The 25456-nt window shown below is 37.8% G+C and overlaps 1 protein-coding gene across 2 annotated transcripts in view; it reads right to left on the reverse strand.

The window, feature by feature from the left end:
• phlpp1 (PH domain and leucine rich repeat protein phosphatase 1) overlaps positions 1–25456 on the reverse strand; it is an 89708-nt gene that overhangs the window by 41417 nt on the left and 22835 nt on the right. For both annotated transcript variants that reach the window (XM_002934390.5, XM_004915308.4), the window contains exons 2-5: positions 10564–10760; positions 8568–8693; positions 4919–5085; positions 2730–2876 (exon numbers count right to left, since the gene is read on the reverse strand). In XM_002934390.5, the coding sequence (XP_002934436.3) occupies positions 2730–2876; positions 4919–5085; positions 8568–8693; positions 10564–10760 (637 nt within the window). The remainder of the gene's footprint in view (positions 1–2729; positions 2877–4918; positions 5086–8567; positions 8694–10563; positions 10761–25456) is intronic.

Genomic DNA, 25456 nt, shown 5'->3' on the forward strand with positions numbered 1-25456 from the left:
TGGACATGTGCATGTTTACTACAATGACGCTATATCTTAAGTGTGTCTCTTGTGCGATAACTCCGCCAGGAGTCCCTTAGAACAGTGCTGTCCAACTTCTGGGGTGCCGAGGGCCGGAATTTCTCTAGCATACATGGTGGAGGGCCGCTAATGGAAGCCAGTTTTGGCCACTCCCCTTTTTTGAACCACACCCATTTTATCACAATGGTGGTAGTGCAGCAAAAACCCAAATGCTTGGTCCTCACTGCGGGGATATCAACAGTTATTTATATATGAAAGAATTATATTATGTCATATTAAGACACACCCTTAAATCCATATGCCTCCTCCTCCCCTGTGGATAGCACAGCAACCCCCAGCAACATAATTACACACCTTAGGGACCATTTAATGGCTGTTTCCAACTACTAACAAACTCCCAGAACAAACCCCTGCCAGGTTCACCACTCACAGGCAGCATAGGGCAGGCAGAGTATGGCACACACAGGCAGAACTCTGCCTCCCTTATGCTGCCTATGTGCCATACTATGCCTACCCTATGCTGCCTGTGTGTTCCATACCCTCCCTGCCCTATACTGCCTATGTGCCATACTATGCCTGCCCTATGCTGCCTGTGTGTTCCATACCCTCCTTGCCCTATACTGCCTATGTGCCATACTTTGCCTACCCTATGATGTCTGTGTGTGTGCCATATACACAGGCAGCATAGTCCAGGCACTACACTGAGGTGTGAACAGGTGAACAAGGTGGATGATTACAGCCTGAGCCTGAGGTGTGAACACTGCAGGGGGTGAACAATGCCGAAACTAAAAGAAAAACTGGGGATTACATATTTAAACAATACAGGGTGATTACAGCCTGAATCTGAGGTGAGAACCATGCAGGGGGCCAGTTAATCTCAGTACTGATACTATTTAAAACTTACACAAAGGTAAGCCATCAAAGCAGCCAGACAGGTGGGGGGCCACACAGAGGGGGGTCGCGGGCCGCCAGTTGGACAGCACTGCCTTAGAAAGATGATAATATTCAATGCCACTCAGACATTGACTAGCAAACAATAATTAACTAATCATGCCCCAATTCTTTTAAAATGTTCAAAACTCTGCAATACTAACTACTTAAAATGTGAACTGTTATGTCTGCACTTATTTGAAGACATTGGGCAATTAAGGTTTGAGTAACTTGCTGGCACTATATAAATAAAATGATGATGCTGAATTAAGGTTTATAAAGATTTACAGTTATAGGACCTGTTATCCAGATTGCTCTGGACCTGTGGTTTTCCAGAAAAGGGTCTTTCCTTAATTTGGATCTTCGTACTTTAAGTGTACTAAAAATAATTTTAACATTAAATAAGCCTCCAAGAAGGATTATTATATCTTAGTCTGGATCAATACATGGTACTGCTTTATTATTACAGAGAAAAAGGAAATTATTTTAAAAAATGTGAATTATTTGATTAAAATGGAGTATATGGGAGATGGCCTCGGAGCTTTCTGGATTAAGGGTTTCCAGATAACAGATCCAGAAATAAGTAAAAAAAAAAAATGTGTGTACAAAAATACAGAGTTTAGCAAAAAGTGTCACTACTAGCTAAAATTAGAGCTTGATAACAAGAAAGATTATTTCTGACCAGCTTTATCTGCTATAGCTTTAATTTTCAGGAAATGAAAAGCACAAAAGCCCCAATGGTGGGGGAGTGGAACGATAAAAGGAGCAAGCTAAAACAATTAAGATTAAATCGCTTCTATACAAACTCCAGAAGTAACAGATATTGGTTTACTATGAACCCTTGGCTACATTTTTGTAGAAATAATTAAAATGGTCAAAAATCTCAAATAAAGCACACTTTTGATGATAGATAGTTCTAATATCTACATACCAACTTAGCTGCAGATTACACTCCTACCTACCTAGTTGACTTATTGCTTACATTTGCTCAAGTTTTATTATTGTTTAGATACATTGGAAGTTGTTAACCCTTATGAAACAGAACTCAATATGCATTTCACAAAACTATACCTAGACAGCCACATGGTATCCTGACCCCTAGAATCCCCAAGATTCCCAATAAAAAGAAAATAATGAATATTTAAACACCCCCCCCAAAAAAAAAAAAAACAAGGACAGTCTCTTACTTATACATGGAAAATTATCAGGCATTTGACCTCATTTGAGCACTGGAAGACTTCCTAGTAAAGTCAGAATATAAGTTATAGAGGACATTCAAACATCTGTCTGACTTCTACAGTGCTGCTGGTAACTCCAATGGTATGAAAAGCCACAACACTTTACATGTGGAAATCTCAGATAATCACAAGAAAATACCTTCTTGGGCATTCGCCTGGGATCATTGCATGTAAAGTGTTTTTTCAATTTAAATGGATCCAGATGGCAAGGTAGTTTCTGGCAATTTGTCTCCCGTGGGACCGCAATTTCGCACAGGAGACAATTGGTTATGTTTGCTAGTGCCCTAAAGGGGCAGTATACCCCTGCGTTCAAGATGAGTAATCTAACAAAACAGTAGCAACAAAAAGCAAAGGAAGGGGGTTGCATACATTCTAATTATCTACCTCACTATAACCAAACATGGAGTAACAGGGGTTTGCATAGGAAATAACAAAAACAGTTTTTTTTTTGTACTTAAAACCATAAGCAACTACTACTACTACACTGGCCCTTCATATAACATTTTTCTTTTAAAAGAGGATTGTGTATTGGATACATACTTGTTCATGTCTCCAACCTGTGAAGGAATGGCCCGAAGAGCATTACAGGAAAGGTTGAGTTCTGTCAGAGTAGGGATACTGCAAACAGCCAGTGGGAAACTACCCAAATTATTATTGGAAAGATTGAGACTCCTCAACTTTGTAAACCTGAAATGTAAACCGAAAGAATACAAACTAGAATAAAAATTAAGAACTTAAACTGGCAGTGGATAAAGTAAAATGATGGCGAGTAGATAAAGTGTTGTGATTTCTGCAATACAAAATACATGAAAAGATGGTCCTGCTCAAAACAGATAAACACTTATCACTAAACCATAAAGTCTATGGTGACTGGCACTCAGGTACCTAACTACAGGAACTGTAAATTTTAGGATCTACTTCTGGTAAAGGGTTGATAAAACAGAGACAAAGAAGGATTTGGAATTTGTTCTTCATTCAGTTATGCATGCTTAATTGTAATGTAATGACAAAATGATGTCTAGTGCAAAAAGTCAATCTTTATTTGGGTTAGCGGCAACTTTTACATTTTTTTCAAACTAACAAGCTACAGGTCAAAACATTTGTCAAAACTCCAAACCAATTCCAGAGGAAGTGGATGAAATCAGGGCACAAATGTCTGCTTAATGTGCATGTGTAGCCTGATCTTTTGCCGTTGCCTGACAACAGTAGGGAGGGGAAGGGATAAGAACTAGCTTGGACAACTGTGTCTGGAAGTCACATAAATAGACTGAATGCACAAATGAATGGATGAGCAACAGGGAATGAAAGGGATCTTTGTCGCACTTTCAGAATGATAGAAGGAAGCAGTTATCAGTAGAACAAGAACTCTGTTTATGTAATATTTATCCCCGAAGCTCATGATTTACACTAGAATGTTGTACAATAACTCACACAACTTTGCAGTGTCCTGTAAAGTACAATTTACAATTAGACACAAAGGATGGCATAATAAGAACTGAATATTTAACCACTTTAACCTCAATTAAAAGTTGTATTGCAGCAGAAATCTGAGAAGTATAACTGAAGCTACACTTGGCATCTACACAAAGATTTGCTTTGTGTTTTGTTCCCCCTCATATGTCTAGTTTGATTGAGCTGCCATGACACTTTACATGACTGGCTGCATCTTACAAGCACTTGTGCAGTAAGCTCTTAGTGAGTCTGGGAGGCTCCATGTGGGCAAAGCTGGTATTTAAGGTAGATTCTTCCTTGTGACCTCTGTTAACCCCTTGTTGATCAAATCCCACTGCCACTCAGGAACCAAACTCAAGAATACACTCTCTTAGCAAAGGTAGGGATGTGCAGCATTATCTATACTTGAGGAAGAATAACATAATAAAGTTGTTTTTCAAAAAGAAAATGATAATCTGTTTATTTCAATGTCTCTCAGCAGATCTACATTACAGAGAAATAAAAGGGATTAGCAACAGTTTAAAACTCCATGAGGAAAAAGGATGTGTCTTCTGTAACCCCTTGAATCCTCCAGTTTTATTCTGTAAACATTGTTTGTTAATATATTCACAGCTACTGTCGGACATTTGTTTATAACATTATTGTAATGCTACAGCATTAGTAAGATGTTGCCATATGGTGATACAAGTACAAGATAATAATTTGGAACAGCATGCCGCACACTGATTCAGAGGCCTCTGCATTTATTATTATTTATTAAGAGAAACTATGGTCATCAAAACCAGCCATTTAAGATGGACATGACACGATTAACCCGTCAACTGCCGCATTCCTATATATTTTTGGGAAATGGGAATTCAAATAAGTATTAGTAGATACCAACGCTCCATTATTTCTTTATGCAGCACCATAACCTGAAAGATTAATGCTTCCTATGGTTCAATGCTTAGGGATATTGTTCTGTCTCTATTACTCCTATGCAACTCCCTGTTCTTTCCTAGTGATTACATTTAGCACTGAGCTTTTGTCGTGCCCGCTCTCACTAGTGAGAAAAACCCAAGCATGCCTGAATCAGCTTTTGGGTGTAAGTTATGCTGTGCCCTAAGGTATGATAAATGAAGAGAAAGGAGCTTAATAAATAAACAAATAGATAATTTAAAAAACACAGCATGGTGTATACTGGAGCTACACTATCGTCTTCTTTTGGCATTACTGTGAAAATTACAAATAGGCTGGGCTTTTGGAGTTTTAGGGCATTGTTCAATATTCCAAATTACCTCTGAAGATCATCAAGAGTGCCTTCTGCTGCTGGACCTGGAGAGAGTCTGAGAATATTTTGTTTCAGGTTGAGGTGTGTGATATCTTGGCTGTAGAACAGGTTCTCTGGGAGATATTCCAAGCTGCAGCAGGACAGATCCACAGAACTGGTGCGCTGAGATGCAATCTAACAAAAAGAATTTCATAACTCAATTAGGGTTAGTTTACTTGCTTCCATTTTAAAGATCGCAAGTCATTTAAAAACAATTACATACTCATAGATCCCCTTGTTTTTTCAGAATAGCAAAAAAATAGATCTTCACAACCTGTCTACCCTGCCCAACGGGTAGCAAAATAGCTAAACTGGGCACTGCATTTAGTAAAGTCAGGTTAAAGCTAAGGTCAAAAAAACTTGATTGGACTCAATGACGTGGACTAATTTATTGGCATCCCCAGGGAATTTATAGTGTCTTGTTAACCTAGTGTAAACTCTCAACCACAGTGACCTTCAAATTACATAAATTTGTTCAATTTATTAAGTCTAATGGCAGGCAAGGCACTGGCAATGTAAACACAATGTAGATTTGTATTATTATTACTTTTTGTTAGTTCTCTCTATTCAGACCCTCTTCTATTCATCTTACAGGCTGTCATTCAAACTTGACCCTAGTCACCAGATAGCAACATGTTTATACATTACAAGGGAAGTATGGTTTTTTTTTTTATGAAATAAAAGGTAAATTTATAAAGGTATTTTCTTTTATACCACCTGAGTACAACTGGCCTTTATTGTTTTATAATTTTTAAAATGAGTTGCCTTCCTCTTCTGCCTTCTCTTCCAGCTTTTAAATGGGGGTCACTGACAACAAAAATTATATAGCTCTGTGAGCTTACAATTTTATTATTGTTGTTACTTTTTATAGCCTATTAGTATTCCTGACTCTCATTCAAACCTCTGCCTGGCTGCTAAGGAAACAAGACCTAACAACCAGACAGCTGTTGACATTCCAAAAGCAGCAGCTGCTGATAAAAAAAAGCTAAATAACTGAAAAACAGTAAAAAAGAAAAACAGCTGCAAATTGTTTCAGAACATTAATGTCTATGTCAGACTAAAAGTTAATTCAAAGGTGAACAAACCCTTTAACACCATTATTTTTATGGCATAATCCATTCAAGTTAATGGGAATAAATAAGGCAGACAGTAAAAAACAGCTATGTACAGTTGTCAACCATTCTATAGCATTATTAGAGCATAATGTATGACTCAATATAAAGCTAGTATCTCAATCACCTCTCAAAAAGCAATAATATTTGCCAAATCAAATAGTTCCAATAATAACGACTTTTTCTTTTCAAATGTGGCCATACACAGGCCATTTCCCTTAGACCCTTCAGCAGCTTATCTGCCTGTGTATGGGCACCACTGACAAGCCTCCTCAATCAACAACTGGCCTGAAATTGGCCATATCTTGATTGGGCATGTTTGATTTTTCCGTCTGATTGGGGACTGCATTGGCTTGTTGATGCGGTCCACGATCTGAGGGCCCCCTATGCCCACCATTTTAATTTGATTGCACCTCTTGTAATCTCTTAAATATGTAACAATTTTAATTCTGTTTGGCCCTTCAACATGCTGTATGACATAACTGGGCCATTACATGTAATAAGTTGAACAACACTGCCTGAAAGGTGATGTAGGAAAGACAGCTATATATGGGCAGACATAAACTGCCGATTTGACCCCCTCAGACCGAGTCTGCAGCTTATCTGCATTTTTATGAGGTGCTCTGACAGTCCTGCCCAATCGATCTCTTGCCAAAAATCATTCAGATATCAATTGAGCAGGTTTAAAAACCCTGTTGGCAAGGATAAAATAATTATGTATGAAAGCACTTGGCATTGTCTGTTAAGAGGAATTAAAAAAAAAAAGTCAGTTTCATATTTATGTATAGTTATCAATGGTTTTAACAATCTTTATGAAAGATATTAAAACAATGTTCAATTATATTACTTAGTGATTTTTTTTTTTTCCTTAGTTACACAATAAGGTATTTTGTCATGTCAGTAAAAAAAAGATGGGACAGAGAGAATGCAGCACATCTGCACTCTACACTGCCTATGCCACATGACCAAGGGATTAATGGTGCACACAATCTTTTCTAAGAGAAAAGCCACATAAATGAATAAGACAATGATAATACTGTTCTACTTTGCCTGTTAGAAAACATGTAACTTCTACAGCCCAACACAACAGATTGATGCCTTAAATTGGGCTACATGTTCATCTTTAAAGCATTCCTTGTGGGCTCTTTGCCTACAGCAAAGTAAAATTATCAAAGACATTGATGAGCCAAAGTGAAGGCACACTGCCAAAGAAACAAAATGCCAACAAACAGCACCCAATGCCACAGTGCAAAGGCATATTCAAGCTATATAAAATGTAAGGTACCTCCTTGAGGCCAAATCCAGTTCCTTTTTTGCTTGATAAGAGCTGGCACATATAAGGCTTTATTTCTATAGCAAAAATTAACTGGTTATTTTCCAATTATTTTTCCTAAATAATCATTAACACACAAAGAACAGTGGACACAGATTATCCTGCTGCATATTTAAACACCTAAGCAGGGACCACCAAGCTGTGCTAAGATGTGGAACAAATTGCCCAAAAATGTCAACTGAATAACATCATGATGGGTGGCATTTACCCACAATTAAGCCGGATTGCTGCGAGTGCTAAGTTTTACTTGTGGAGATCTAATATTATTTAGTGGCAAGCCAATTTTGGGAAATTTATCCCCTGCGGTAGCATACATAGGTTTAAGTGCAAAAGACAAATCTTAGTGTGCCATTGTCATAAAAGTTAAAATGTAATATATTTAATGCTGAAAATTCATTCAATTAATCTTTTACTTTGCCTCAGATAAGTACCCTAATCTTTTTATCAGCCACTGGGTTTCCAAAAGTAAATTTAATGAGCCAATAAGCAATTAGGTAAAGCATATTTGATCCTATTTTGTCGGCACAAACATTTTAATATAATATCATCTAAATGTGATTAATACCTTTAATTAGACTTCTAAATATGTAGATATTACAAAAGATACAGCCTAATACAAGCACTGAATTCATGGAATTTCACCATAGGGATTGTTTGTTCTAATTCTCAAAACTATAAATTTGGTTTCCTTTCAAATAAATTCTCCAAAAAGGGGTTCAAGACCCATGACCTACTAAGGTCAGCAATGGATAACAAATTATAAAAGAACAAGTAATTAGTGCAATGTTTAATTACTCGCATATATGGCTGGGTCTCAAGGAATGCCTAAAACAAATCACTACAAGCACTGCAATACTGTTTTAAACATGATTACACTTGTTGAATTCACTTGGATGTAGAGATCCCCTATATGGGCAGGACTGTTGGACTCTAGGTACATTCAGGACTTAGGCTGTACACATAGTTCAACCTTCTGAACTTGCTCATATTTAAGAAGCATTTAGTACACCGTAAAAGCCTCAAGCAGAAGCACAAATTACAGAATTTTAATTTTTTAAAAAAATTTATTTGGAGAGTGGATCACCTTTAAAGTGTGTATTGTATAAATTCTTATATTTCCTAGCATCTTTATCATTTGCAGGTTTTCCCCAGGTCTAGTAATAAAACCTCACCTTAGAAGCCTGTCGGAGCCATCTCAAGTAATCTGTGAATGTGTCAAAGCAAATATAGTATGTTTGACTCTGTGGACCAGATGAGCTGAATGCCAGGCAGTGCTGGTGCTTCTTTACTTCTTCCACCTATAGAAAACAGGGTAAAATATTCACTAAAATCTAAATATAAAAGTGAACATAGTGGTATGTTGCCAACAATCCTACCTCTGGAACACTGACAAAGAGCAGGCGTTAATGTTGCAAATAAGCCACAACATGGTGCAGCACAAGAGTCTTTATTCACCACTGCAATATAATATATCCCCTGACTTCCTGACTGCAAGAGCGGATTACAAATCATAAAATGGATTATGCGGTGACTTATTTACAGGGTATGAAGCATCAACCATAAGAAAACCGTAATGCTCTAGGGTTTACGCAGGGTGTATAGTTGAGTTAATGTTATGCTTATATGGAATCAAAGTATGCAGAAGGCCTATGATGTTTATATTTCTGAAGTATAGTCTTTGCACCCAAGAACACATAGGAGGTAAGTTACAACTTTTTATTTTTTCCCCAGGGATTTGTTGCTTGTTTATACACAAAGACATAGGTACCCCTATTTTGTTATCTCCTGGAACTCTCTATATGGCATTAGCTGGTCATCTTACTGTTAGGATTTTTGCAACATATGGGCAGCATCATCACCTGGGTATTCTATCTACGAATATGTGCTAGATAAGTTGGTAGAAAAAAGATTTTATATTTGTATATTTAGCCATTTCTATACTTTTCAAATACATGACATTGTGGGGTTTGCCTTAAGTATGTTTCGTTTGAATGCGTACATTTTTAGGTGTACAGAAACATCTAGTTCTGGCTGTTTGTCCCAGAATAAGTTCACTTGTGGCAAATGTAGGATTTTCAATAAAAACACTTTTGTTGATATGCACCCAGCGACCAAGTGTTTTTTATATACTTACACTGCCCTGCCCCCTCTCAGATATCACTGAAGTAGGAGGAGCAGGCACAAGTGCATAAAAGGCCAATGGCAGGTGGGCAGAAGAGGAATATGTGCACTGAGACAGCGATTTGTCTGCCCAAACCTGCCCAACCTGATTTTAGATTTGTCAGGAGACTTTTAAAATAAGACTAAATTCCAGGAAACAGTAAAACCCAGAAAGTTTTTTTTTTTGTTTTTTTTAAATGCAGCTTTCCTGTGTGAATATTGCTTTTAAAACAATTGTATAACACTTTGACCCCCAGCAAAATAAAATTCCAAGCCCCCTACTATGTTCACTGATCACCACCACTGACATGCAGTTGGGATACAGGAAACGATGCGCCATACAGCAGACCCTGTGGCCGGTACAGGCCCCCGCAGTTGTGGGGTTTGCTGTACGGCAGTTACCGCCCTGCATGTAGGACCATATATTTTGTTACCAGCTCTAACTTTTCAATAGGCAGCTTAATAAATAAAACACAAGGCAATCTATGTAATCCTGGCTGGACAGGGGCCACAAGCTATACAAATTATTGTATCTGGACAAAAGTCCAATTTTTAAACATTTGTTAAATTGGCCAGCAAACTGGAGGCAAATAGAAATAAAGGTATTGGATCCCTTATCCTGAAACCCATTATCCAGAAAGCTCCGAATTACAGAAAGCCTGTCTCCCATAGACTCTATTTTAATCAAATAATTCAGAATTTTCTGAATTGATTTTCTTTTTCTCTGTAGTAATAAAACAGTACCTTGTAATTGACCCCAACTAAGATATAAATAATCCTTTTTGGATGCAAAACAATCCTATTGGGTTTAATTAATGTTTTATTGATATTTTAGTAGACTTAAAGGTATGGAGATCCAAATTACTGAATACCCTTGGTCCCAAGCATTCTGGATAACAGGTCCTATACCTGTACATTATTTTGCTGTCCAAAACATATAACAAAATAAAATGTCAAGGAGCTTTTCCTTTTTAAACACAGAATACAATTAGTTAAGAGAATACATACTTTTCCACCTATTAAAGGTAGAATATGCATCTTTCCAGTCTGGCTTTCCTTCACCGATGATACAATTAGACAAGTTCCACAAAGAATCACTTGCCGTCGTGCCCATCTGTTTACAGGCAGCTGCATCTTCCCTTTACGAACATTATACGTTCCCGAAAGTTGAGTCCGTTCAGAGAAACCACCACAGTTTGACTTTCCTACAAAATAAATGTTACAAAATAAAATATAAATCTCAAGCTCCAGTAATTCTATTGCTTGTTCATTAATATCTGCATAAAAATAAACCAGCATGCTATTCAGTAGATATTCTAGCAACTGCACAATACATTTTCAAACTTTTTCTTTTTTTGAAAGTCTAGCAACAGATAATAGCAAATTACTTTATTAACTCTTGTTAATCATTACAGACACATATTACATATACTACCTATCAGTGATGTGGAATTTAAATTCTGAAAGCATTACTGAATGGGGATGAACAAAAAAGTCAAACTGCACTACATTATATGGTTATTGTAAAAGGAAGATCCATTCAAATTACCTCTCAATTTCAAGAACCAATGAGGATCCATCAAACTTCTTCTCAATTTTAATTACCAAATGCAACAAAAGGATACCTAGAGTTTCATCCCCTGCTAAAGGTACATTTCAGCTGTCATTAAAGGCATGCCAACTACAGAAACACCATATCTATTACCCAATATTGATTGTCTTCTCAGAGTATGGAGGAATCCAGGATTCGTTTCAGGATTTGGACAAGATCTGCCTTTTTCAGCAGGATTCTGCTGAATCAATGTGTCTGGTAAATCAAATCCAAATCATTAAAATCAAGTGATTTTTTTTTTGTCACAAGTGCACACAGCACTTCTCTTTAACCTTATTTGCATGTGCAAATTAAGACTTGGATTAGGTTCGGTATTTGGCTGAAACTTTCACAAAGGATTTGGGAAACGCCCAAATCCCGAAATAGTGGATTTGGGGCATCCCCATCATTGAGCAAAGATACTAGTGTGGTGCAGCAGTACCACATGTCCACACAGTGGTGATCTTGGCAACAAAATGCATGTTTTGCACCAAGCTCCTCCTGTCACTGATTCATGTGCCTCAAGTACAGCAATTTTTACTTATTTCTATAAAGATTTGATGACAAGCAAACAGGCATTTTGTCTCACAATTTCCACCACACAGCAATAGCAGACAAAAAACACCCCGCATTTTAGAGCTAAATCTATTAATGATCTATTTAGAGCCTTTTATTTAGTATATACGGATTAGACTGTTATATAAATATTAAAAATTGGCACTTCTACATTTATCTATATACTCAAAGCATTCATTCATTCAGTTTGCATTTAAATGTCCAAACCTTTAAAACTGTCTCTCAGTTGAGTTTCATCTCTGTACAAAATCAAAACATTATTCCCCACCCCCAAATTTCCCAGACCTCAATCCAGCCACTTGTTCACGAACAATATGGATACTGGGATCACAGCACAAAGAGCGTTGTTTCTGCCTACCAAAGTTACTCAAGCATCCTCTAACAAGCATTCTGCATTTCAATACTAGTTGTCCAAATGGATTAGTCATGTTAGCAAAAGAGCCCAGGCTTCTGCAAAAGACAGCTTCTTTTTTTTAAATGCTTCATTAGTTTCAGATCAAACACACAAGTTATTTCAGAATGAAAGCAATAATGAAAAGCTGGGAACTCTTTTCTATGGCAGCCATCATAGCCCTAGGAAGCAGCCATCAGCTAGTAAAACAAGAGCAAATGAAAGGCATGGCTCTTTATAGTATGTATATGTGATATAGTACATGGTGAGCTTGCTTAACTTGTGTCGTATTTGAAAAACTCACACAAATGTTCCTAGAGAGAATGCCCAGTGGACTACAACAATGCATTCACTGAGGTAAAGCAACACTGATACTGGCACATTGACCAATACCGATCTGATTTTCAAGCCATACCTTAAAAATCTGATAGCTTATACAGGTATAGGATCTATTTTCCAAAATGCTCAGGACCTGTGGTTTTCCAGATAAGGTATAGTGATCTAAATTACAGAACAATCCCACAAGTCTGCAAAAATCCTTTTAACAATAAATACAGGTATGGGACCCGTTATTCAGAATGCTCGGGACCTGGGTTTTTCGGATAAGGGATCTTTCTGTAATTTGGATCTTCATAACTTAAGTCTGCTAAAAATCATTTAAATATTGAATAAACCCAATAGGATTATTTTGCCTCCAATAAGGATTAATTATATCTTAGTTAGAATCAAGTACAAGGTACAGTTTTATTATTACAGAGAAAAAGAAAATAATTTTTTAAAATTAGAATTATTTGAAAGTTGAGACATACCAAGCTCAACCCGGGGAGCGCAGGTGTCAGTCTCTACTGCTCATGACTCCTTCATTTACTTATCCTTGATCCGATTGCTTGATTCGCACCAGATAAATGGATCAAGGATATGCAAATGAAAGAGGTATGCGCAGTGCGTGTAGACTACGTCAGGTTTCTAGCCAGTGGAAGGAAATAAAGGAAGCTAATATATTAAAACAGCTCATTGAAAATGAACTGAAAATATCTAAATGGGGAAACAAATTAATCTTTTGAAAGTATTTTAAAGGTAAACATCTAAGAACTTTCTCATGCAGGTATCAGACCCTTATCCGGAAACCCATTATCCAGAAAAGTTCCAAATTACAGAAAGGCTATCTCCCATAGACTCCATTGTAATCAAAATTCATGCTTTTTAAAAATGGCTTCCCCTTTTCTGTAATAATAAAACTACCTGTACTTGATACCAACTAAGATATAATTAACCCTTATTGGAGGCACAACAGTCCTATTGGGTAGGATTTCTGAATTACGGAAGAACCCCTTATTTGGAAAACCCCAGGTCCCGAGTATTCTGGATACCAGATCCCAAACCTGTACAGTAATTTTAAAAAATAACATTATTTGTAATTCAAATTTCTATTTAGAGTAGTTTGTCTCTAACTATTTGCACCTCTGCTTCCCTAACTACTCATACCCTACCCAGTGCTGTCCAAGAGATTACATGTAATAGGCCAATAATTCTCATAGCACATTGAAGGACCAGATAAAATTAAAATCACAATATAATACAGTAAAGTCTGTACAGCCTTCAAGCAGAATGGAGGCATAAAAAGAAACCTTTGGAGGCCCATGGGACTTGAATAAAGTAATGATTATTTTGATAAATTGTTTATATAGTCATTAGACAATAAAAAATGCAAAGATGCAATTTAACTAATGATTAAATAAAATGCTTATGCAATGTTTATTGGAACGCTGCTTAAGCTGCCCAAACACTCTGGCAGCCTCAGTAAATGATGGATCGCAAACAAGCATATCTCTGCCCAATTTAGCTATTCACGTGCTAAGCCAAATCAGCCTGATCCAATCACTGGTAACAAACCCCTTCTTCCCTCAGCTCAAGTCTTTCTTGTGTTTTTAGATAAGGAGCAGCTCACTAAACTTCCTGCACTTAAAGAGGTGGTTCACATTTAAGTTAACTTTTAGTATGTTATGGCCAATTTAAGCAATTTTTCAAACTGTCTTCATTATTTATTTGTTAATAGTTGTTTTTTTTTTTTAATTATTTGCCGCCCTTCTTCCAACTTTTTGCAGCCAAAACTACAATAGCTCTGTGAGGCTACAGTTTCATTTGTATTCTTACCTTTTGTAACTTTCTTTACTGATTAGGCTCTCTCCTATTCATATAGGAGTCTCTCATCCAAACCACTTCCTGGTTGCTAAGGTAACTTGGACCCTTGAAACCAAATAGCTGCTGAAACTCCAAACTGAAGAGCTGCTGAACTGAAGATTACATAACTAAAAAAAAAACTACAAATAAAAAATGAAGACCAGTCTCAAATTGTCTACGAATATTACTCTCTACATCATACTAAAAGTTAATTCAAAGGTGAACAACCCCTTTAAAAGCTGGAAAAAAGGAGAAAAGGCACAGGTTACATAACAGATAACATCTGCTAAGTAAAGGTGGCCATACACAGGCCCTTGGACCGTTTCGGCAGCTTATCAGCCCGAGTAGGGGCAGCAACGACTGGCCTGCCCGACCGATATCTGGCCTGAAATCGGTTAAAAAATTAAATCAGATCGGGGACCGCATAAGCTCGTTGATGCGGTCCCTGAACTGGCTGTGCCCTTAACGGTCGTTATAAGCCTAAATTCCCCCCGATATCCTCACCTACGGGTGGGCGATATCGGGAGAAGATCCGCTCGCTTGGCGACCTCGCCAGGGGAGCGGATCTTTACGTGTATGGCCACCTTAACCTGTGCCTTTTCTCCTTTGAATGGCTGCTCCCATGGCTACACAGCAGGGTACTTATTTAAACTATAGTAGTCTTTCTAAGGCTAACACACCAGTTGTACCACTGCAGGGCACAAACAGATGGTTATATGCGTTTATAAAGTTTCAAACCACAGTTAGAATACCTATCAAAATGAAAAAATGTTATTATTATTTTGGATAGTGGTTGGAGATCTACCATGGGGGCACTATATAGCTGACTAAAAAGTGAAAATATGTGGTGTACATTTGAAAAAAAAATTTGACCAAAAAATGTGAATCCAGCAGCACAGGCTATCTATTTTTGTTCTTCAAGTGTGTGCCTACAATTACAGTAAAGGAAAGGGTGTGGTTACAAGAGAACAAGGCATGAACTACATGTAAACAAGAGCTCGTCTCAGAGGTTTGTTTGTTAGCAGAAACAAAATTTTTTAAATTTTTAGAATTTTCCAATTTATTTTTGTATGTAATTTTGTAAGTCTTGTGTATGACTAGAAATTACATGAAAGAACTGAAAATTGATGTATGCTATTATATAAATAAATGTAGCTTGTATCAGTGCTATTTCTGCCATGAGGCAAGTTTAGAAACTTGTCTCAGGCTGCACTTTATAAAGAGGCAGCAAAAATCAATCCCTGGCGATTTTATGAATTGTATTCTGACATTTATTCATCAAAGAAATATGAAAGCCTGAGAAGAACCACAGTCCCCTCCCTCCCTGAACTGCACCACCAAACAGCAGGTATTACTTTTCATAGCTGAAAAACACCAAAAAGTGCCACAAAGGGCCTCACAGTGCTTTGGGTTTTTCAATGTGATCTCAAACAGGAAGCACATGAAGTTGAAGCATGGTCTGGAACACAGATTGCATTTGCTCCTGTGTGGAGATCACACTGGACATGAAGCGGTGTAAGGCTGATGCCACACGCGACGTAGGGCTGATTTTTTCGGCAAGCGCTTGCCGAAAAATCAGCCCTACGCCTGCTACTTGTGCCTGCACCCGAATGAATGAGATACGCTCGGGTGCGGGCACATGTAGCCGATATACGCACGAAAACGCGTGAGAATGCAAAGTCTCGCGTTTTCTTGCGTATATCGGCTACATGTGCCTGCACCCGAGCGTATCCCATTCATTCGGGTGCAGGCACAAGTAGCAGGCGTAGGGCTGAATTTTCGGCAAGCATTTTTCCGCTTGCCGAAAAAATCAGCCCTACGCCTGGTGTGGCATCAGCCTAAACCATTTGCTGCCCAATCCTACTTTGCATATTTCAGCTAAGAAATGTTATTGGTGCTGTTAACTGCTGTTACTACTAATACAGGGGACACACCAGATCCAAAGGTTTTGGAGTCCTTTAGCTAGCTATTCAAAATGTCACGTACACAGGCACTGTTTCCGTAAATGTTTTTTCAAGTGCTTCTCACGTGGCAAAATACTGTGACATTCAGCGAACCTATAAATGTTTTGAATTTTGTCCCATCACAAAGCTGCTACTGGCCCTGGAAATTACCAGTGCCAAGAAATATGCTTCCTACAGGTCTGTGAAAACCAAAAGTAAAAACATACCACAGATCTTGTATAAAGATGACATTTTTAAATGCCTTTAGCTTCCATTTATTGATACAGAAACACAAGTGTTATAACAATGACATGTTTTAGATTGTGTACTAAAAACATTTAATATAGAAATCAAGAAAGTAACATTTATCAAGAGGGTTTAGCAAAGCTATCAATTTATATTATTACTTACAGTACCTCTTTAATATGACCGTTAATTATTGTTTATAATACATTGCTATTTGATGAGCCAGAAATTTATCATAGACCCTTGTACCTGCAATTATGATTAGTACAGGTAATCAAACTAGATGTAATCTGTATCTTTTGGCAGCCAACATTTTACTACTATAATCATTACAGAGACTAGTAAGCAGCTGGTAGCAACAGGTTTCCAATCAACGAAAACCAAATGTAAAAAAATATCTAACTTTTTCTCAGGGCTGTGGAGTCGGTAGATAAATTCTCCGACTCCGACTCCTCTGTTTTTAATATGCTAATGTATTTTATACATCCAGGAAGGGGCAGGGGGGAAGGGGCACTTAAAACACAACTGAACTGATAATAAACTGATAGACAATTTTATCTATACTCCTACTCCTAATGATTTCCCTAGAATCCCATAGTCATGTTTAAAGTTTAAGCTAACATTACAGCTGAATTACACCAGTTTTTCAAATGTTTTAAAGCTTCAGTCTTAAAGGAACAGTAACACCAAAAAATTCAAGTGTATAAAAGAAATTCTAATATAATGTACTGCTGCTCTGCACTGGTACAACTGGGGTGTTTGCCTCAGAATCCCTACTATGGTTTATATAAAGAATGCAGCTGTGTAGCTCCGGGGGCAGCCATTCAAAGGAGAAAAGGCACAGGCACTTAGCAGATAACAGATAAAACACTATTGTATTATACAGAGCTTATCCGTTATCTGCTATGTAACCTGTGCCCTTTCTCCTTTTTTCCAGCTTGAATGGCTGCCCCCAGGGCTACACAGCAGCTAATTTATATAAGCTATAGTAGGGTTTCTGTAGCAAACACCCCAGCTGTACCAGTGCAGGAATGGCTGCCCCCGGGGCTACACAGCGGGGTATTTATATAAACTATAGTAGAGTTACTGTAGCAAACACACAACTTTTACCAGTGCAGGGCAACAGTACATTATATTTCTTTTACTTTAAAACTCTTTAATTTTTTGGGGCTACTGTTCCTTTAAACTATTGAATATCCATTCCCTTCACGTATACAAGTATTTCTAGTCCTGCATTTTTTTTTTAACTTAATTAGTTATCAGTGAGAGTTAGGCTAGGTTCACAGTGGGCATTGTGTTCCCTGTAACAGAGGAACACGACGCAGTGGAGCTGCCGCACCTTAACTGTGCGTTACGTCCCATTTAGTGAAGCATACAGTCAATGAAAAGCATGCTTCATGGTCACTCAATGTGTTCGTTTATGCACTGCATGCATTGGGCTTTATTCTTATAGCAGAGAAGTAATTAATTATGACTGTTTGTGAATTGGGACATTTAAACTTGCTTTATTATTTATTTATTTTTTTTATTTCCATTTAAATTTAGTAGGAGTCCTCAACTCAGACTCCACAGCCCTGCTTTTTCTAATGCCCATGAGTTATTATCAGTTGTACAAAGGAATGGTTTCCATGTTATGGTGGCCATACACGTTACAATTATGATCTTTCTTGTGACCATTTAGCATTCCACTAACATGGAGCTGAATCATCAGATAAGCAGGTAGAAACAAAAGAATTCTACCAAATATATATATATATATATATATATATATATATATATATATATATATATATATATATATATACATACATACATACATACATACATACAGTGGTGTGAAAAACTATTTGCCCCCTTCCTGATTTCTTATTCTTTTGCATGTTTGTCACACTTAAATATTTCTGCTCATCAAAAACCATTAACTATTAGTCAAAGATAACATAATTGAACACAAAATGCAGTTTTTAAATGAAGGTTTACGTTATTAAGGGAGAAAAAAAACTCCAAATCTACATGGCCCTGTGTGAAAAAGTGATTGCCCCCCTTGTTAAAAAATAACTTAACTGTGGTTTATCAATTTCAATTTTCAATTTCAATATCAATTTCTGTAGTCACCCCCAGGCCTGATTACTGCCACACCTGTTTCAATCAAGAAATCACTTAAATAGGAGCTACCTGACACAGAGAAGTAGACCAAAAGCACCTCAAAAGCTAGACATCATGCCAAAATCCAAATAAATTGAGGAACAAATGAGAACAAAAGTAATTGAGATCTATCAGTCTGGTAAAGGTTATAACGCCATTTCTAAAGCTTTGGGACTCCAGCAAACCACAGTGAGAGTCATTATCCACAAATGGCAAAAACATGGAACAGTGGTGAACCTTCCCAGGAGTGGCCGGCCGACCAAAATTACCCCAAGAGCGCAGAGACAACTCATCCGAGAGGCCACAAAAGACCCCAGGACAACATCTAAAGAACTGCAGGCCTCACTTGCCTCAATTAAGGTCAGTGTTCACGACTCCACCATAAGAAAGAGACTGGGCAAAAACGGCCTGCATGGCAGATTTCCAAGGCGCAAACCACTTTTAAGCAAAAAGAACATTATGGCTCATCTCAATTTTGCTAAAAAACATCTCAATGATTGCCAAGACTTTTGAGAAAATACCTTGTGGACCGACGAGACAAAAGTTGAACTTTTTGGAAGGTGCGTGTCCTGTTACATCTGGCGTAAAAGTAACACAGCATTTCAGAAAAAGAACATAATACCAACAGTAACATATGGTGGTGGTAGTGTGATGGTCTGGGGTTGTTTTGCTGCTTCAGGACCTGGAAGGCTTGCTGTGATAGAGGGAACCATGAATTCTACTGTCTACCAAAAATCCTGAAGGAGAATGTCCGGCCATCTGTTCATCAACTCAAGCTGAAGCAATCTTGGGTGCTGCAGCAGGACAATGACCCAAAACACACCAGCAAATCCACCTCTGAATGGCTGAAGAAAAACAAAATGAAGACTTTGGAGTGGCCTAGTCAAAGTCCTGACCTGAATCCTATTGAGATGTTGTGGAATGACCTTAAAAAGGCGGTTCATGCTAGAAAACCCTCAAATAAAGCTGAATTACAACATTCTGCAAAGATGAGTGGGCCAAAATTCCTCCAGAGCGCTGTAAAAGACTTGTTGCAAGTTATCGCAAACGCTTGATTGCAGTTATTGCTGCTAAGGGTGGCCCAACCAGTTATTAGGTTCAGGGGGCAATTACTTTTTCACACAGGGCCATGTAGGTTTGGATTTTTTTTCTCCCTAAATAATAAAAACCCTCATTTAAAAACTGCATTTTGTGTTTACTTGTGTTATCTTTGACTAATAGTTAAATGTGTTTGATGATCAGAAACATTTTGTGTGACAAACATGCAAAAGAATAAGAAATCAGGAAGGGGGCAAATAGTTTTTCACACCACTGTATATAGCTGCAAACAATACAGTATTAGCATTTTACATCTTCTTGGAATTCTGAATTTAGGAATTCAGTGGATACAAACATTACAAAATGTTCTATTTACAGTAGAAGCCGATTTTACGTTTACCACGGCACAAGTAAAAAAAACTATGTAAATTCCAGGAAAATCCAGTAGTGGAAAAAATACAGTTTGCGTGATAAGACCATGAAAAATCACCATCAATTCTGGGAAAGAGTAAAATTCAAGGACATAAACCTTGTTTCTAATGTACTGGCCTTTATACTATCACTTAATTCAACTACAATGTAGAGTGACAGCATTTAAGTGTCACTCTACATTGATCAATTATAAAAGTATATTAAAGGAACAGTAACACCAAAAAATGAAAGTGTATCAAAGCAATTAACATATTAGTTACTATTGCCTTGCACTGGTAAAAGTTGTGTGCTTGCTTCAGAAATGCCACTGTAGTTTAAATAAACAAAGCTGCTATGTAGCCAAGGGAGTAGCCATTTAAATTGAAAAAAGGAGAAAAGGCACAGGTTACATAGCAGATACAGTTATGCCCATAAATATTTGGACACAGACAACTTTTTTCTAATTTTGGCTCTGTACAGTACCACAATGAATTTTAAATGAAACAACTCAGTGTGATGGCTTGGGTGTGCATGGCTGCCAGTGGCACTGGGACACAAGTGTTTATTGATGATGTGACACAGGACTGAAGCAGCCGAATGAATTCTGAGGTGTTCAGAGACATACTGTCTGCTCATAACCAGTTAAATGCAGTAAAATGGATTGGGCGGCATTTCATGATACAGATGGACAGTGACCCAAAACACACAACGTAAGCAACCCAGGAGTTTATTAAAGCAAAGAAGTGGAAAATTATTGAATGGCCAAGTCAGTCACCTGATCTTAACCCAATTGAGTATGCATTTCACGTGTTGAAGACCAAACTTCGAACAGAAAAGCCCACAAACAAGCAGCAACTGAACGCAGCTTCAGTAAAGGCGTGGCAGAGCATTAAAAAGGAGGAAACCCAGCATCTGGTGATGTCCATGGGTTCAAGACTTCAGGCTGTCATTGCCAGCAAATGGTTTTCAACCAAGTATTAGAAATTACCATTTTATTTCCAGTTATTTAATTTGTCAAATTACTTTTGAGCCCCTGAAATGAAGGGATTGTGTTAAAAAATTTGCTACTGGCCTCACATTTTTATGCAATCATTTTGTTCACCCCACTGAATTAAAGCTGAAAGTCTGCACTTCAATTGCATCTGAGTTGTTTTATTTAAAATTCATTGTGGTAATGTACAGAACCAAAATTAGAAAAAAGTTGTCTGTCCAAATATTTATGGACCTAACTGTAGGTTACCTAGATTCCCATTGTATTCTACAGAGCTTATCTGTTTTCTGCTGTGTAACCTGTGCCTTTTTTCCCAGCTTGAATGGCTGCCCCCCTTGCTCCACAGCAGCTTATTTATATTAATATAATATATTAACAAACACACAACTTTTACCAGTGCAGGGCAACAGTACATTATATTTTGATTACTTTAAAGCATTTATTTATTGGTGTTACTGTTCTTTTAAGGATCAACTCCGCACAATCAACAGTGTTTTAACGCCAAAGTTTATTTCAAGCAGTGGGAGTACACACTACATGTTTTGGGCCTAGCCCTGTGCGGAGAGGATCCTTAAATAACAGATTGCTGCACAACACCATTAGGACTGCCAGCCTACTAAAACTCTTTAAAATAAGCTGAGAAGGAACCCAAACTTTCATATATTGTGTACTCACTCTACATTGATTTGCATAGCTAACCTGGAATAAAACGTGTACCCACCTGGCAGACAACCATCACACAGAAACACTGCATGCCGAGCAACAATTGCCTGACATACATGCGCACCCGATTTTAGACATTCGGCATCACTTGAATTGCATATCATTCTGCAGGGTCAAAAGCATTTCACCCTCCAACAGTAATTGTGGGTGCTAATAAGCTGTGGGCAGTTTAACAGCTCTATGTGTTTTCTCTTACTTATTCCTGTACCTATTGTTTTAGCAAAGGTTTATTATCATACAGAATTATACTATAAGCAAACTTTTCTTCTTTTTCAAATGATTTAAAACACAGATACTACATGTATTATTTGCTCAGCAAACTGCCAGGACCACTTAACTGTCCTAATTCTACTGCATAGCCCTAAAGAACAGTAAACAATGGGCAACATACCTAGCAAAGTAAACATATGTAAAACAAAAGCTGTAAAACAAAATAAAAGGATTGTCACCAATTACATTCTGCTAGTTAGTTATACATGTTACAATAAAGGATACATCTGGAATGGACACCTAACTGAGCCCCAGGGAATCTGAAAAAGGTTATAAGATTCCACATTTTCCTTGGCAACATTACCAGCCATAAAAGATTGCCACACAGACATTCATCACACCGAAGCATAACCCTAGGAGACACTGGAGGTTTAAACCTCCAGATCCAGAGTTCAACAAAGGACCAGAGAGCTAAGAAATCCACAGAGAGGGTTGATTTATAATAACTTTCAAAAAAAAAAAAAAGTTTGCATTTTGCCATGATCCGACATCTTATGAAATGAATGACAGACATCCCTTAGTCTTAGGGAGGCTTTCCACTAGACCAGGGATCCCCAATCTCTTTTACTCGTGAGCAACATCTAAAAAAAAAAAATATTGAGGAGCAACACAAGCATGAGGAGGGGGGTGCCCAAAAAGGGCTGTGGTTGGTTATTTGGTAGCCCAATGTGGGCTGGCAGACTACAGGAGGCTCTTTTTGGCAGTACACATGGTTTTATGTCTCCAAAATGTGCCTCCAAGCCAGAAATTCAAAAATGGTCACCTGCTTTGAGGCCACTGGGAGCAAAAATGGACACTGGGGATTTGCTTTCAGTCAAACAAATTAGTGAAGTTAAGCACTGATGCCAAGTATTATGCCAGGCTTGCAGTTTTTTTTGAGTCATCCCATGTATTCAGCTGATGAGGTCAGGGCTCTGAACAGGCCAATCAAATTCTTCCTTTTGCATGAAATAATGTGCATGTAACCAGCTTAACAAAAGTTGATTGCCAGAGTAAGAGAACTGTAATGCGATATGCATTCTGCATTTCAATCAAAGCAATATAATCCCCAACATTCCATTTTAGATAAGAAATATAAAAATTGTAATGGGTAGGGGCCTATTACTGCCCCAAATAAAGCTGGCCATACATGTGGCGATCTGACGATGTCAGATCCGCCACACACCATTCAGGGCTGAATCGGCAGGTAAGGAGGTAGAAACAATAGGATTTCTACCTCCTTCTGCCGATTCAGCGCTGAAGGGAGATTTTGGTCAAGCGCCTTCTATGGCACCCGATCAAAATTTTCAAACTGTCCAATCGGTGAGTCGGCCGATATCAGCAGCTTCCTGCGATATCGGTCGACTCGCCGACATACCATACACGCACCGAATACGCAAATGAGGTTTTGTACGATATTATCGGTGCGTGTATGGCCACCTTAAGGCCGAGACAAAAGGGTTAACAGTTCTTTCTTGTATAAATCTTTAGGCTACTGCCACACAAGGCTGGTTGTTTATCAGAGCACAGGTCACATGGCTGAAGCACCCTGGGAAATAAAGGATATGGCTAGCCCATGTGAAAATTAAATATTAAAAAAAATCCATTTGCGTTTTTGAAGAACAGATTTCAGAGCAGGATTCTGCTGAAAAAAAAAAAATGTATGTTTTCCCATGACAATATTCTTTCTGGTGTAAGGCATATAAATAGGAGCTAGATTAACCACTGACAACTACAGTAAAGCTGGGCATACACTGGCCAATAAAATCTGCCCTCTGTTGGCAGTTCACAATTAGGAGGGTCCTACTGACCAATACCTGAATTATTTTTGGCAAGGTTTAAATATTCCATAGGGCAAGGGCCACTTTTGTGTGTTAATACAGCCCTCTACCAAAAGGTCTGCATTGGACCCTTTACCAATGTTTTGATTAGCCCAATTTGAGCCTGAACATGGTGGCCAAATGTAGTTAATACCGGTTTTGGCAACCTCGCCAAATCGGAGGATCTATTCATTACAGCCACCTTAAGGCTAGGGTCATAAAGGCAATTTTAACAGTTTAGTGTGTGGACCTCTGATGTGGTTTGGTAGAAGCAAGTTACAAGTAGCAGAGACCGCTGTAGACACACAGAAAGTAGTCCCACAATTTCCGCTATTCCATTTTACATAGTGATTCACAATGCATTAGTCATAAAATTTTAATTTTATGAGCTACTTCTTTTCTGTCAGTACATTAGTTAGGAAAGGTGCACACAAAGATCACTCATTTATTCTTATATTTTTCATCAAGATGTAAAGTCAAGACAATTCAAATAAGGTTAAGTCTTTTCATGATAAAGGATATTTTTATTTTTCTTCTATAAATGTGCTATGCTTACTTTTGGTGGCAACAACTTAACACTAAGAAACAACAAATGGCAGCGACCCATACTTTATTTACAAACACTTCCCCTTCATTCTTTACTCTCAAATATTTCTGATATGATAAATAAAAGGTCAGGAGAAGTTACAGTCATTTCAAAAAGGAAAAAAAAAATCATATTTTTGCATCTAAACTCTAGCCAAAGCAGCTACTGTTTCTGTTTCAAGGTTTCTTCTTACAGCAGGGTTACACAGGGTACTGTTTAAACATGAAGTACAGCAACCCAGTATGTGATAAAATGCTTCTACGTAGAAACAAACAGCTCTGCTCCTGCAATTGAATGCCCCAGACCAATTCTTGGAAAAAAAACCTCTTTTGTCACAAAAGAAAAATCTGTCACACTAGGTTAACAAGGAGCAGTTTCCTGCACAGTATAAAATAGAATGTTAAGAAAATTATTTTTCATAATAAAATAATGCCTTAATAACAACTTTGCCTGGAAGAAAAAACAAATGGCAAACCCATTGGCCTCTCCAAAAATGCTAGATACATTTATACATGTGAATTTTTCAAAACACGCTCATAAATTTTAAAATGACCCCAGTGGTACATTATAGTTGCACGTTCCTACTAAAGTGTAACAAAATGATGTACAAGCATGGAATGCAACCCAGTGCAATACTAAAGGAAAATCTTTGTATTCCTGCTATGTGAATATGAAAGTGAGGTGGGTATTTCTTATGTTACTGCCAATTAGGGCAGTTTTTTGACCTGCAAACTGCCCCTGAGCTACAATCTGCAGAATGGTGTGAGCGGATTTCTGCAACTGGGCCGACACAGAAGCTCTGGGTGCAGGCACATGGAAAGGCTGCTACAATCGGCCTGTGTATGGCCATCTTAAAGTGGACCTGTCCTTTTCAAATGAAACATAAAAACAAAATTCATTTTTATATTAACACATTCAAACCCATTATAAATGCATTTAAAAATCCCAGCTGTCAATCATATACTGCCTGCCCCACCTCTATGCACTCACATTCCCCCTACCTTCTCACC

Source organism: Xenopus tropicalis, chromosome 6, assembly GCF_000004195.4.
Source record: "Xenopus tropicalis strain Nigerian chromosome 6, UCB_Xtro_10.0, whole genome shotgun sequence".
Taxonomy (NCBI): Eukaryota; Metazoa; Chordata; class Amphibia; order Anura; family Pipidae; genus Xenopus; species Xenopus tropicalis.